The sequence below is a fragment of the Elgaria multicarinata genome, chromosome 2 (genome assembly GCF_023053635.1).
Source record: "Elgaria multicarinata webbii isolate HBS135686 ecotype San Diego chromosome 2, rElgMul1.1.pri, whole genome shotgun sequence".
Classification (NCBI taxonomy): domain Eukaryota; kingdom Metazoa; phylum Chordata; class Lepidosauria; order Squamata; family Anguidae; genus Elgaria; species Elgaria multicarinata.
In genome coordinates, this window is record NC_086172.1 from 131,614,490 (window position 1) to 131,629,747 (window position 15,258).

At 42.6% G+C, this 15,258-nt stretch overlaps 1 protein-coding gene and 1 non-coding gene across 2 annotated transcripts in view; one reads left to right on the top strand and one right to left on the bottom strand.

Annotated features, from left to right (window-relative positions):
- KNL1 (kinetochore scaffold 1) overlaps positions 1-5,040 on the bottom strand; it is a 35,457-nt gene extending 30,417 nt beyond the window's left edge. Inside the window, exons 1-4 of the mRNA XM_063118462.1 lie at positions 5,006-5,040; positions 4,492-4,531; positions 2,971-3,030; positions 2,354-2,415 (exon numbers count right to left, since the gene is read on the bottom strand). Coding sequence (XP_062974532.1) covers positions 2,354-2,415; positions 2,971-3,030; positions 4,492-4,531; positions 5,006-5,040 — 197 coding nt within the window. The remainder of the gene's footprint in view (positions 1-2,353; positions 2,416-2,970; positions 3,031-4,491; positions 4,532-5,005) is intronic.
- A 1,805-nt stretch (positions 5,041-6,845) lies between these two features.
- TRNAS-GCU (transfer RNA serine (anticodon GCU)) lies at positions 6,846-6,927 on the top strand. Its single transcript has one exon. It is a non-coding gene; the product is annotated as a tRNA-Ser (tRNA).
- Positions 6,928-15,258: the final 8,331 nt, after the last annotated feature.

Genomic DNA, 15,258 nt, shown 5'->3' on the forward strand with positions numbered 1-15,258 from the left:
AGCTAGGCATTCTAAGTCTGCTTGCAGAGATGGCTCCTAACACTACTAGTTAAAAGGCATTGTGCTATTCTGTCTTTCCCTCCTTAACTGATTTTTGTGGTAAGAACAAAAGAAGCAGAGATAGAAAAATATAGGAGGGTTGCAAATGGAAGCCATTGTAGTCTAGAATCCCCATAAAATTCCATGAATGAGGCAGGATGATTGCCTCTAGGAGGGAGGGAGATGTAATCTCCCCACCCCAACCCTGGATATAGCCTCCAATAGCAACATTGAAGAGACCAAGTGTAATAGATTCATCTTTCTCTGCAAGAGAAATCACAGCCAATAAGCCCTTAGTTGCTTGAAAAAGAATCTAATTACAGGTAACTGTAATGAATTTGCCAGGCACTTCCAGGACAAAATCTTTGACATCCGTCAGGACTTAGACTCCAATGTTATAGCAGCTGAATCTAGTGAGGTATCCAGAGCGCAGGCTTGTCCTGTTTTCTTGGATTAGTTGCAGTTGGTACAGCTCGAGGACGTGGACAAGGTGCTTGGACAGGTCCGCGCAACCACCTCTGTACTGGATCCTTGCCCCTCTTGGCTAATAAAAGCTAGCAGGGATGGAACAGCCAGCTGGGCCAAGGAAGTGATTAATGCCTCTCTACGAGAGGGTGTGGTCCCAGACCGTCTGAAAGAGGTGGTAGTGAGACCACTCCTGAAGAAAATTTCCTTGGACCCGGAAAATCTTAGTAATAACAGGCCAGGAGCAAATGTTCCATTCCTGGGCAAGGTCCTTGAGCGGGTGGTTGCGGGCCAGCTCCAGACACAATTGGATGAGACTAATTATCTGGATCTATTTCAGTCAGGCTTCAGGCCTGGTTTTGGCATGGAAACAGCCTTGGTTGCCCTGTATGAGGTTGCCCTGGTTGCCTTGGTTGCCCTGTCAGGAGAAAGACAGGAGAGGGAGTGTGACTCTGTTGATTCTCCTTGACCTCTCAGCGGTTTTCGATACCATTGATATCCTTCTGGGACGACTCGCTGAGCTGGGAGTGGGAGGTACTGCTTTGCAGTGGTTCCGCTCCTATTTGGCGGGTCTGATACAGAAGATGGTGCTTGGGGAACATTACTCGGCCCCGTGGACTCTCAAGTATGGGGTCCCGCAGGGGTCTGTTTTGTCCCCCATGTTGTTTAACATTTACATGAAGCCGCTGGGTGCGGTCATCCGGAGCTTTGGAGAATGCTGTCATCAGTATGCTGATGACACGCAGCTCTATTTCTCTTTTTCATCTTCAGCAGGAGAGGCTGTGGATGTGTTGAACTGGTGCCTGGCTGCGACAATGGACTGGATGAGGGCTAATAAATTCAAACTCAATCCAGACAAGACTGAGATGCTGTTAGTAGGTGATTCCGCTAACAGGATGGGGGGTGTTCTACCAGTTCTGGATGGGATTGCACTCACCCTGAAGAAGCAGGTTCGTAGCTTGGGGGGTTCTTTTAGATCCATCATTGTCACTTGAGGCTCAGGTGACTTCAGTGGCATGGAGTGCCTTTTATAAACTCTGGTTGGTGGCCCAGCTACGCCCCTATCTGGACAGGGATAACCTGGCTTCAGTTGTCCATGCTCTGGTAACCTTCAAGTTAGATTACTGCAATGCACTCTACGTAGGGCTGCCTTTGAAGACGGTTCGGAAGCTGCAGCTCGTGCAAAATGCAGCGGCCAGAAGGTTCGACCATATAACACCTGCTCTGGTCCGCTTGCACTGGCTGTCTGTATGTTTCCGAGCCTAATTCAAGGTACTGTTTTTGACCTATAAGCCTTACACGGCTTGGGACCACAATACCTGACGGAACGCCTCTCCCAATGTGAATATACCCGGTCACTACATTCAACATCTAAGGTCCTCCTCCGGGTGCCTAATCCGAGAGAGGCTCAGAGTGTGGCAACAAGGGACAGGGCCTTTTCGGTGGTGTCCCCCAGACTGTGGAACGATCTCCCTGACGAGACTCGCCTGGCACCAACACTGCTATCTTTCCGGCGCCAGGTTAAGACTTTCCTCTTTGCCCAGGCATATGGTGGCACATCTTAATCACCCACATTTAGGGTTTTTTTTAACGGTTTTTAATGCTTTATGTGTGTATGTTCTGTGTTTTAGAATTTTAAATTTTGTATACTCGTTTTTATCTTAATTTTAGAATTTCTGTGAACCGCCCAGAGAGCCCTGGCTATGGGGGCAGTATATAAGTGTAATAAATAAATAATAAATAACCAGTCAAGAATCTTTTTGTTAGCTTGTTTACCACATACTAGATTATTTCTTTGCATTCAGCACTGAATTTATAGATGATGTAGCATCTTCAAGAACAAACTCACCTTATGGTATCTGCAAAACTAACACGCCTAGAGTTTTTCTGACGTTTCTCAATATTGCAGTCCTGAATATATAACACAGAAATAAAATTCATAGGCAGCAAATTCTCTTTTATACAAAAGTTTCCAACTAGGATGTCTGTTATCATGTATAATACTGGAAAACAACTCATTAGAGTTACGTATCTATGCTACCTGAACATATATGAATTGCAAAAATTCTATATGTATGATCCATGCTAGATGTAACATACAACCAACTGATGGGGTTGGTTCCCAAGCGAAATAGAAGAATAATTTTTAAGTTCATCAGTCTGTTTCTTCATGAAAAAGATGACATCTTCTGATACAATCAAGATGTAAAATACAGCTTAAGGAACATTGTCTGACATTGAAAATGAAATCCAATTTCTAATATGAAATAAACCTTGTAGAGATCTTCCTGAAATGCTGTAAGCCATTCCCAAACATGTGAGTATGTTCCACTGATTTCAGTTGGGATTGCTTCTTTGCAAATATGCCAAGAAGTTATTTGTCTTCTTATATTAGTGGGAGGTTGTGAGCATTGAGACACATTGGAAACAGGCTTCATTTGTAAAACACCTAGACTTAATGTTTACCTGATTTAATTCATTTCCACTCCCTATGTCACGAAGGGGAGTCCGGGGAACTTTTAAAATCTAAACAGGAAATAGGCACAGTAGAGAAAATAATTTCCATAGCACCAACAAAAAAAAGCAACTTTAAAAAAACCTTATATTTTAATAATCATGCATAGTAGATACTTTTACCCTACAAATGAAAATCACCATCCAGACAACCACGTCACTAGTTTCACTGTTTGCTCTTTTCCCACTTGTAGACTGCCCCAAAGCATCACTTCAGACTACATGGTAAGCTAATTTCAAAAAGACATTTGTAGCATAAATTCTGCTGTTCAGAACATTACCAAAAGAATTGTGTAGGCATACACTTAAAACAGCTCTCTGGATTTCTGGCCCAAGATAATCAGTCATATCCTGTCACTATAATTAATAACTAAGAATGACAGTTGGAAAGTCACAAGTCCAATACAGATGAACACACTTTAGTTAAAAAGCAGAATGAACAGTGCTAAGCAAAAACATTTGCTATGTTTGTGATCCAAAGAAATCAAACGTATGTATGGAAATGAACTTGATACCCTGATGTTGCATTCTTTTCCACAACATAACAAAACACTTAAAAGTAAACAATGTTAGCTGTAGAGCTGCAGTAACAGGAACTCCAGAGAAAAATTTGGTTGAGGCTAAGCATTGCCTTTGCACCATGCTCCCACTAGATAATAGCCCATGTTAATTCTACAGATCGTTGAAGTATATTTTTGATTTAAACAACTGCTCAAAAAGCAGGAAGCTTGGCATATGTGTTCAATATAGTTCAACACAACAGCTTGGAATTCAGAATAAAAAAGCAAATTATTGATAGAGCTGTCAAACAATACAAAGTTATAGATCAAGATTCTCCATGATAACTGAATGCATTCAGCTTCACAAATTCTCAGATTTTTCTGGCTACCATTGCAAAGATAACCAATTTATATATAATGTCTTGATTGTTCAATGGAATATTCTGACTATTTTACTCTGAAATATTTTCCTAGTAGGCAAGTCAGGCAAACAAAATCCCAGGATGGGGAAAAAGCAGAAAATTCACATATAATGATCAAGGTCTTCTATTTCTGGCACAACACAAATGCAGTATGTCTATTATTTTCATACGAGCTAGACTAAAGGACATAAGAAGAGGTATGCTGGATCAGATCAAGTTCCATCTAGTCTGCCTTTCAACCAGCTGCCTCTGGGAAACCAACAAGCAGGACATGAGTGCAGTAGCATCCTCCCATTTGTGTTTATTAGCAACTGGTATACAGAGCAATCCTGCCTCTGATACAAGAGGTAGCATGATCACTATTTGTGACTAGCAACCATTACTAGCCTTATTCTCCAGGAATTTGTCAAACAGAAGTTGCAATATCTCCTTCAGAAACTTAGTTTTACACTACATTTTCTCTTTATATGAGTAAACACAGTCAAGATGACTACCATTGCTTGTTTTTACAAGGAATAATTATGTAGATCTTATTCATAGTTTATACTTACTGAAGAAATTCTTCTTTTAATTGTGATATCTGTGAGGTCTCTAAAAAAGCAAAAATGAGAACTCATAGTAAAAGCCAAAATCCCATTCCTCTTCAACACTACTTACACACGGGTCCTGTTCAGACATCACAGTGGTATCTGGTGGCCAACTGTAGTTTAATTAACCCATGAATTGTGGGGATGTGTGCCACTCCAGAGACACACACAAGACACTCTATCAACCCTCAAATACTGCATTTGATGGTTGTTTGTGACATCCGAACAAGGGGACTTGGGGTTGTTCATGAGTTAAATGACTCCAAGTTAATTCATGGCTTGTTCTTTCTGAAACTAAGCAGTAATAATACTGAATTACATTTGGTAACGTCAGAGAACATACAATTTGCTTAAACCTGCTTCAAGTTTTCTGACACACTAGGTGATATAGAGGTAGCAATCAGAATGTAAAACCACATAATGAAAAACAAAATTCAATTGCCAACGTAGAAAAGTCTGTGTTGGAAGCTCAACTTACTTTTCCTCACTTGTTTCAGAATTAATCCTGTTCATTTTGGAAGACTGTGGTTTCCTGCAAAAATAGTGACATTATGCTTTCAAAAGTCTGTGAAGCCACAGTACATCTAGTACCTTGGGGTTCTTTGGGACAGAAATAAAGCATTACTAGCTTCACTGTTTGCTCTTTTTCCACCTGTAGACTGCCCCAAAGCATCACTTCACACAGTTTCTTTGGAATCCCCCCCCCAAAATGCAAAGCTAGCATTAGTTTGAAAGTCTTCTTTATCTCTCTATAAACCATAATGTAATTTATAATTTTTCACCCAATGGGTTTGCATAATGTTTAACTCAGTTTTCCCCAACCTGGTGCCCCCCAGATGTGTCAGATTCCTATCACCCCCATCAAGCATGGCCATTATGATTATTATTATTATTATTTTATTTATTTATATAGCACCATCAATGTACATGGCCATTAATCATGCCAGCTGGAGGAGAATGGGAGCTGTAATCCAACACATCTGGATTACAAATTGGGGAAGACTGGTTTTACTTAAATTCCATTCATTTCAATGGCTCTACTCTAAGTAGGATTAACGTTGGCGACAACCCAAACACCACAATCAGAGGAATTAGATCTCCAAACCCAGTAACTGTATTTTCAACAAGATAGCAGCAGAACTTTACAAAGGAGTAAAGTTACAGACTAAAGTTACTGAATTACCGACGAGGAAACATGCAAAAGACAAAGCGGTCAAGGCGAGAGTTCACGACGTTGGCTGAGTTCGGACTACACGCTAATCAACTGTGTGTGTGTGTGTGTAATAGGAACAGAATGGGAAACAACCGTTGATTAGCCTGTCGTCCGAACTCAGCCAGTGTCGGGCGGGAGATGAGGAGAAACTGCAGCTGCCCGGCGTCGCTCTCCAACCCCACAACTTTAGCTGAAAGACTGGCCTCCGGGCAAAGAGCGACAACGCAGAGAAAAGGCAGGGGAAGCGAAGGAGACGCCGAGCGAGAGCGGAGCCCTCACGAGCAGCGCTGCGCTCGCCTACTTGGCAGTCAGCCCCGCTGAACATGGGGCAGCTACTCCCGAGTAACCCTGCACAGGACGGGGCCGCAAAGCGAGAGCGGAAGCACAAGAAGGGCGAACGCGGCGGGGCCGATAGCCAGGAGGCGAGAAGGGGACCGGGGCAGGAGGGTGCAGCCGTCGGGGCAGGAATCCTTTCAGGGCCCCAAGCGTGGAAGTCGGAACCGCGAGAGAAAGGCTCTCGGAGGAGACCAGCCTCCGCCCCTCCCCGCCTGTACCATCCGCGGCCGCTCCGCCTCACCTGGTCGTCGGGAAGGGCGCCGCAGACCCGACCAAACACCCGTCACCGAGGAACGGCCCCGGTTCCCGCTCTCTGTCAGAAGTTCCCTCCGCGGCCCCCAGCTAAGGAGGAGGAGGAGGGGGGGACCAACAACCCCACCCGCCCTTCTCTGTCGTCACTGGTCCACTAAGGCGGCCGCCACTGCCACAGGATTCAAACTAACCGCCAGGCCGCGCGCATGCGCTTCTCCCGCCAACTACGGCACAGAAGCGCCTGAACAGTACATCATGGCAGCGTCCACTTTCCGTACAACATGGCGGCTTCCAGCGGCTAGGCCTGCACCACCACCGAAAGTCACAGGGAGAGGGATAGCAAAGACGAATGAAAATGATCCGAGGGATCTCAGAACGGTTATTGTTTATCAGTACATTGGTTGTAGCGCACACTGGGCAGTTAGTACTTAGAGGCGATTACGTATTCACATAAATAAATTAAAGTAATTTGGTTGGAACAGTTCCTTGTAGGCTTGGAGAGAACGAAGTTTTCTGTGACGAGGTGGCCGAGTGGTTAAGGCGATGGACTGCTAATCCATTGTGCTCTGCACGCGTGGGTTCGAATCCCATCCTCGTCGTAATTTATTTTTCTTAAATCCATAATTATTTCGCTGAATTAATATTTCTTTGCCAAGTGGACAAATTATTTAATATGCACGTGCCTCTTCTTGCTCTCCATCGTATGCTGAGGTTAATTAAAAGATTACAGACAGTTCGCTTTAAATCCTAGAGTCCAAAGAGTTAATTTTGTAAACAAAAAACAATGGAAGGTTTTTCCTAGATCAGACTTGGGAAATTAGATTTGCTCTTTGCACAGTTGTTCTTTCTCAAATGCGAAAAATTTGGAATCAAAAAGTGGCACAATTTTCTCGTAGTAGAACCTTCAACCAATAGCAGTAATGTAATAATACAACTGAAGGTTGTAGTGGTGGAAATCGGATTACAAGCCTCTTCATTTTGGGGAAAACACGTCACACCCACACCCCCTTTCATATCTACATTCACATAGAAAACCATATTCATACACCCACTCTCATACACGACACACACACAGAATTATCCTTACAATGAGGGTAACTTTGTGTCGTAGGAAACTGCAGCAAAGAGCGTAATCCTATAAACGTTGTTCAGGAGGAAGTCCCATTGAGTTAAACGAGGCTCACTCTCAGGGAAATAGCTATAGGACTGCAGAGCTTTAAAGATAAGGGCTCAATCCTATGCATGTTTACAGAAAAAAGCAGCCTACAATTCAGCATGCCCCACCAGCATGCATAAGATTGCACCCTAGCATTTATTATGGAATCTGATGAAGCGGACTGGCCTCTAGTTAGTCAGGGACCATATGTTCAAAAATGAGGTCCCCTGTGCAACTTTGTGAAGACAGCATGGCACCTTTCCCCCCCTTGTTTCTATATACGTGGAGATACTGAAATTCTTTGGTGCCACTTTCAAAATGGCGTTGTTTCAAAATGGCAGCCTTTTGTATCCTGTATCCTGTATTTACTCATAACTCTGTTAATTATCAACCAATTTTAAATTTATTTATTTATTACAGATTACAGGGTTTTTAACTTCTTTATTTTGTTATCTAACCATTTTCCATGTACACCTAACCTTTTTTTTGTTAAAAATTGAAAAATTAAAATATTAGTGAATTTTTGGCCCTTTATCTTTGTTCGATTTCATCCAATTTCATTTTTTTTTTGTTAGCATACAAGTTAAAGGTTGTTTTTTATGAAAAAAAGAATGGTCATATTAATCCAAAAAGTAATAATAATTTATTAGTAATCAATGAATACAATAGGAATAGTATGTAATCTTAACATTTATCCACATATAATTAAAATAAAAAACATCATGGTTAAACAAGGTTTAACCAAGGTTTAAACATGGTTCATCTATTTCACTATCTTCACTTTCATAAGTGTCAAAAACTGGTTCATAAGTATTGACATTATTTTCACACAACTCTTCATCACCAAAAAAATTACACATTTCTGTACATGGAAGTGAATTAGCTGTAAACTTGCAACGATTACTACTACATCTTGTTTTTGCACAATTGCACCTAATGAGTTCAAGTACACCTGGGGTGCTGGAAGCGTACAGCAGGCAACAGGTATTAAGTGGCTATTTTCACGCAGCCACCCAAAATGAGTAGGATCTGGTAGGACGGGATGCGTTTGGTCACACTGATACCATTCCATGGCTTGAAGGTGAGCTCTTTGCACACGGGACCTAATTTTTGAACATATGGTCCCTGACTAACTAGAGTCCAGTCTAGGGCAGCTTTATAGCATAATAAATTTGTTAAGTCTTCAACAAGGCTGTTTTGTTTTGTTCCAATAGATTAGCAAAGCTGCCGCTCTGGAAATTACAGGAAAGAGGGCATTCTTTGACAGGAAATTTAGGAACAGTATTTTGTGTCTGAGAAAACTTTCCGATGACTAGCGTTCATCTGAGCACTCATGTATACAATCACTCAAAAGAATTCTTATGGATGATGTATCCATACTCTTTCTGTTACCAGTGATCATGATGCATTTTCTTCCATGAGTGGATTCAATAAGTGGATATGCTCTAGTCCAGAGCTTTCCAAACTTTTCATGTTGGTGACACACTTTTTAAACATGCATCATTTCGCAACACAGTAATTCAGTTTTACTAGTAAACCGAAGGTTAAACTAACCCCTTATAAGAGATACGGACACATACATAAATTGTAATAACGGAATGTATGGGGACATAATATATCTCATGAAAACCTTTCATTTATATTTTTAAAAATATATGATTTGCAAGATAATAACATACATTTCCAAGACTTTTCACATTGAACCAATTTTGTTGAGCTGCGATCGAGCAGCGGTTGAGACGGTGTTCTATCAAAAAACTGGACCCATGGAATTTCTCGAATGCGTCACTTCAGGTGCAGCCGCTTCACTGGAAGTGACGCGGAATCATCTGTTTCGACCCGATTATGCATACTGCACATGCGCAGTACCTGTATGATCCCTCGACCGTGGTGTGCATACACGGATACGACGGAAGGGGAATATACTAGTGCACCATACTAATCAGCACCTTTACTGCATAAAAATGCATGCAAGTTGGTATTGCTTATTTCACATAGACTCAGAAGTTTCTCGTTACATTCGTGTGACACACTGCAGCTGACACACTAACGTGTTGCGACACACAGTTTGGAAAGCTCTGCTCTAGTTTATACTTACTTGATGCAGTTTGTCACCATGCTGTTCCTTCTCCCCACCCATCTTCAAACATGACTACACTCTATATGTATTGGTGCAAGAACATTTTATGTACTATATAGTACAGCGTTCAGGAAAAAAATACAGAAGGTTGGGGGTTATAAAACCTCAGCAGCACATCCCAGCAACCTGCTTCTATGGTCTTACAGTTTGAACTTAAGCTAGAGAAAGGCTGTAGCTCAGTACTAGAGTACATGCTCTATATGCAAAAGGCCCATGCTTTAATCCCCTGGTTTCTCCAGATAGGGTTGGATTAAGATTCCTGTCTGAAACATTGGAGAGCCACTTCCAATCATTGTAGACAACTCTGAACTAGATGAACACTTCACCTGACTTGATTTAAAATAGCTTGCTTCTCAAGTTCCTGTTGGCATGCTCAAGTGCACAAGCTGTAGTATTAGGAAAGGGATCAGCAACTGGGGCCCCCAGGGTTAAATCCTCCCATTTGGTGAGCAAGATTTCCTATTGCAGAAATTCATGCTCATTTTTCTTCAGTAAAATTTGTCCTTATGTTCACATCACTACCATTGCAAGATTGTAATTATTGATATGATGCATTTTTATTTGAATTTTTGAATATTAAAAAACTGCCATGACCGAATCAAGTCATTAAATGCCATCTCCCATTCCCTTTTCCAGTCACCCAGACTAGGCAGAAACTTCTGGAGATCTTCAGTCTGCTTCGGATTTTATTGTCCTGAACAAAATGTCCTCGATCAACTCAGTCAGTTCCATTCCCACTTATTTATGGAAGCATTAAAAAGCATTGACCCTAACAGAAATTTCTAAAATGTCTCTCTTGTCGTGAGAAATCTTCTATTTTGTCCCCCCTCCAGTTCCAAGGGCATTCTTTGGTTTCAGACCATGTCTGCAAAGAGCTTTTTCTGACCATTTTGCACAATAATTGCACCGTTGTAGAATCTATACAACTGTTTAAATTTATTTTTTGTTTAAACATTTAACACTTCTGTTGTTGGCTTTTTGTAAGGTTAAGCACTCAAATCGCAATACTCAAACCTTCCCCACTTTGTATCTGGGTTTTGCGGTTTCCTCTGGCAAAGAAATCCAAATACATTATGCATTTGCAGAGTCCACATTTCAGGCACTTTCAAGCATACTAACTTTGCCCAAATAATTATAAAGAGAGATTTTAATGAGTGTGCATTTTGGAAATGGTAGAGTTCCATTTGATGTTAAACTTCCAAATGGCCAGAATAGGTCTTAACATTACATAGATTTTTTAAAAAGCAGTTAAGTAGGCAATGAAAGGCTCCCACAAGGCAATTCTGCTCCACAGGTTAACTATCATTACAACTGTTTAATGACCCTCTTTGTACAGTTAATTTATTGGGATAGTTATACAGAGCCATTAAGGATCAGCGCCACTGAACCAGCAGCCAACCACACGAAAACTGGCTATTAAGGAAGCCTCTAAATATGCAGCATGGATGAGATCTGCTCTACATATTTTTGGCCACCCTGAGCAAATAGTCTGTACCACTTTCTATGGTAGAAAGGTGGAGGGAAAGGCACTGTAGACAGATGGCAATGGAGGAGATATTTACTTCTTTCCTGAGCGCCGGAGTTTGCCTCCTCCTTTGCCACCGCTTTGCCATGCACCACATGCTTGCACAATTCAAGCGAGGAAAGAGGGTGAATCCGCTTCAGTTTCAGTCAGAACACTAAAGGAGCTTCACACCTTGGATTCGTTACCCCACTGACATCAGAGCTACCAGCTCCCCTAGGTTCTACTGAAGGCCAGATTTGTACCCCAGGCTTGAGGCTCCCCACCTGTTGTAAGGACTCAACTACCAGAGCACCCAAAGTGAGTGCATACCTTTATATCTTTTCCTACATGTTCCTGGTGCCTCTGCTTTGTTCTACAGGAAAGCAGAGGGAACCAGTGGATGGAGTTTAAGCTGCCTCATTTTCTGTTGTACTGGGGAATTCGAAGGTAAACATCCATGTGGCAATGCTATTGGAGAGCAAACATCCCTGTCATAGGCGTGCGCAGCACATTTCATTAGGTGGTTCAGCCAGGGATATTTTTTTTTAAGGTAAACATTGATTGAATATACAGTAATAAAGGACTTTTTTTCATTCATCAAACAAACGAAATAAATGAAAACTGAAGTAAACTGTATTTTTTAATTAATAAATAATCTGTACTGCACTGTTGTAATTATTTGATTGGGACTGAAGTAGAAGAGCACTAATTTTATTGTACTTATTGTCTTTAAATATGGTTAAATATCCCAGTTACCTTGCTATTCTATTTCTACAATTCTTTTTCTCCTGTCTTTTTTTCATCCTCTCTTCGTTTTCAGGCTGCATCCTATGCACATTTACCCCAGAGTAAGTTTGATTGATCTCACTGGGGCTTACTTCTGAGTAGACATACATAGGATTGTGCTGCAGCTCTGTTTTAAAGTGACACAAGATACACACATACCATGTTTACCAAAAGAACGGCTTGAAAAATGGGGGTTGGACACCCTAAAATAAGCAAGGGCAGATAGGAATTGTTTTAGCAAGCATTCTGAAAAAGGTGCTGCTGAATGAACCCTCCTTAGCCAGGAGGTCCTGGGGGGCATTGCAGTTCTCCCCCCTTCCCCATTTCTTTTCTCTTGCTGGAGTCCAGACTGGGGTGGGCGGTGAGGCAGCGATGAGGAGAGAAGGCATGTAAACATACAGCTTCTCTCTCTCTCTCTCTCCCAAACATTACAGTACCTGCAGGGCTGATGACAAGAGGAGGACAGCAGCTCCGAAGGGGGGAGGGCCCCAATCTGCAGCTCTGGGCAATCTTACTACTTACAGAAACAGCCCTGCTCCTCACCCGGTGGGCCAGCCTGCCTCCCCTCCTCGGCTCCACCACGTGCTGCTTCCTGGCCCCAGTGCGGTTGCTGCTCCCACCTTGTTCAGCAACTGTCATGAGAGGTCAGGCAGAGCAGCTGGGAGCAGGGAGCGGCTGAGTGAGTGAGTGAACGAGCGAGCTGGGGTGGGGGGGCAGCGGCTGCACCGGTGAAAAAAGCCTTCTGGAGGAGCAGGGTGGGGAGCAGCTGTATTTGTTGCTCTTTCCTACAGCTAGCACTGGCCCTGCTACTGCAACATGGTGGCGGCGGCAGATTAGAGTGTTCAACTGAACTCTTTGAATCTGTTGTCCGCACGCCAATGATCCCTGTCTTCTGGTAAACTGGAGAACTTGGGATCAAAAGCCTTCCAATTAAGACATACATCTTCTCTATATTTTTATAATGTTATTTGCTCTGAACTTTTAAGAAAAGGCAATTATTTTTAAGCGGCTTCAGGGCAGGATACGGAGTTGAGACAGCTATGGTTGCCTTAGTGGATGATCTAGGCTTTTGTATTGACAGGGGGAGTGTGTTCCTGCTGGTACTTCTGGATCTTTCAGTGGCTTTTGATATCATCGACCATGGTATCCTTCTGGAATGCTAAGGAAGGTTTGGGAATCGAAGGCACTATGCTTCAGTGGTTCTGGTCCTATCTCTCAGGCAGGTTCCAGATGGTGATGCTTGGGGATAGCTGCTCCTCAAAGAAGGAGCTGTTGTATAGTGTAAGACAAGGCGCCATCTTATCCCCCAATGCTGTTCAACATCTACATGAAACTGCTGGGAGAGACCATCCGGAAGCATGGGGTGGGGTGCTATCAGTATGCAGATGACAACCAAATATATTTCTCTATGTGTTCGACAACAGCGTCAGCTAAGGATAGTGTGTCTCCTCTGAATGAATGTTTGGAGGCGGTAATGGGCTAGATGAGGAAAAACAAACTGAAGCTGAATCCAGACAAGAGATGCTTACTGTCAAAGGCCCCAACCTGGGTTTGGAGGTGTGTCAACCAGTTCTGGATGGGGTTACATTCCCCCTGAAAGACTGCATTCGTAGCTTGGGGGATGCTCCTGGATCCATCACTACAAATGACAGCCCAGATAGATGCGATGGCCAGGAGTGCCTACTATCAGCTTCAGCTGATATGCCAGCTGCGCCCCTTCCTAGAGTCGGAAGACCTAAAGACAGTAGTGCATGTGCTGGTAACTTTGAGGCTCGACTTCTGCAATGCGCTCTACATAGGGCTACCTTTGTACCTAGTGCGGAAACTTCAACTACTTCAAAACATAGCAGCCAGGTTGGCCACCAGTACACCTAGGGGTGACCATATTACACCAATTTTAAAATCACTTCACTGGCTGCCAATTAGTTTCTGGGCGAAGTATAAAGTGTTGGTTATTACCTTTAAAGCCCTACACGGTTTAGGTCCAGGTTACCTGCGGGATCGCCTTCTCTCGTACAATCCGCCCCGCACACTCAGGTCCTCTGGGAAGAATTTACTTCAGCCAGCGAAAACTAGGCTGACAACCATTACCCAGAGGACCTTCTCTTCTGCTGCTCCCAGACTGTGGAATGGCCTGCTGGGAGAGATTCGCCAACTTAACCATCTTTCTAAATTTTTAAAAAAGCTATAAAGACTTCCGGCTGGCCCACCCAGTTGAATTTTATGAAGGTTGACTGTTATTTTAATAATGTACTCATTTTATATGTTTTAAATCAGTTTTATATATTTTTGTATTCAATGTTGTTCCCTACCTCGATCGAGGGAGAGGAGGGTAACAAATATATTATTTAATAAAAAGATGATTGCTCTTTAGTGGATAATTGTGGCTGCAGCTCTTGCTGATGAATTAGAAACAGACAACTCAGCAAAACCAGGTAAAAGGTCCGCTGCCCTAAGGAGGAGGGCATCTGGATCCGGACAAGTTGAAGCAACACAGTTTCTCACACAAATGGAAGAGCCTTCCCACCTCTTTTCAAACTCAAGGGAGGAGTGATAGCCTTAAAGTTCCACAAAATGAAATATATTTATAATTATTTCTAGGTCCATTTTAAGGATAAAACCCAAATATATTTATTTTCTTTTGCACACATATTTGGGTGTCATTGGCATACTGATAGCACCCTACACATATGCACATTTTACCTACCTAAAAGGCCCTGTTATGTTCATTTGTTAGCAGAACCACCTCCATTTTTAACAGGAAACTGTAAAATCTCCATTGCACACCAAGCAAAATGTCATAATGCCCTGTATGAGAATGTCTCCTTGTGTGCGTCCTTGCATCCTTGATTACTAATATAAACAAGAGTCCTGGCTCCAGCTGTCTGTGTCGAAGTTAACTCTCTGTAACTTACTGTCAGGCCAAAGGTATTGTTTACAGGACTGTTTAGCATAATTAGCTATGCCTCAGTGTTATGTTCTGATTGGTTAATGCTGCTACTGGGCCCTGCCCCTTGAAAGCTTTAATACTGTACCATATTCCCTATGTCTTTTGTCTGATTGCTCCCTTTGAAGAGACCAGGCCTTGATTACTAATCAATAAAGCGCTTTTGAACCCTCTGTCGCTGGAATGGTGGAGTCGTGCTTAAGGGCTGTTTGGATCTCGTCCTTGGGTGAAAAGAACATTGATCTAACAAATGGCGCCTGATTCGGATCTACCCCGAGACGGATTCATGCCTGCCAGTGGAGCCTAGATTGAGAAGCGATCGCCAAGAGAGATTTCTCTTGCCTCAAGTAGGTTAACATGCACTGTGCAGACATGGAGACCGAATTGACGGGACCAT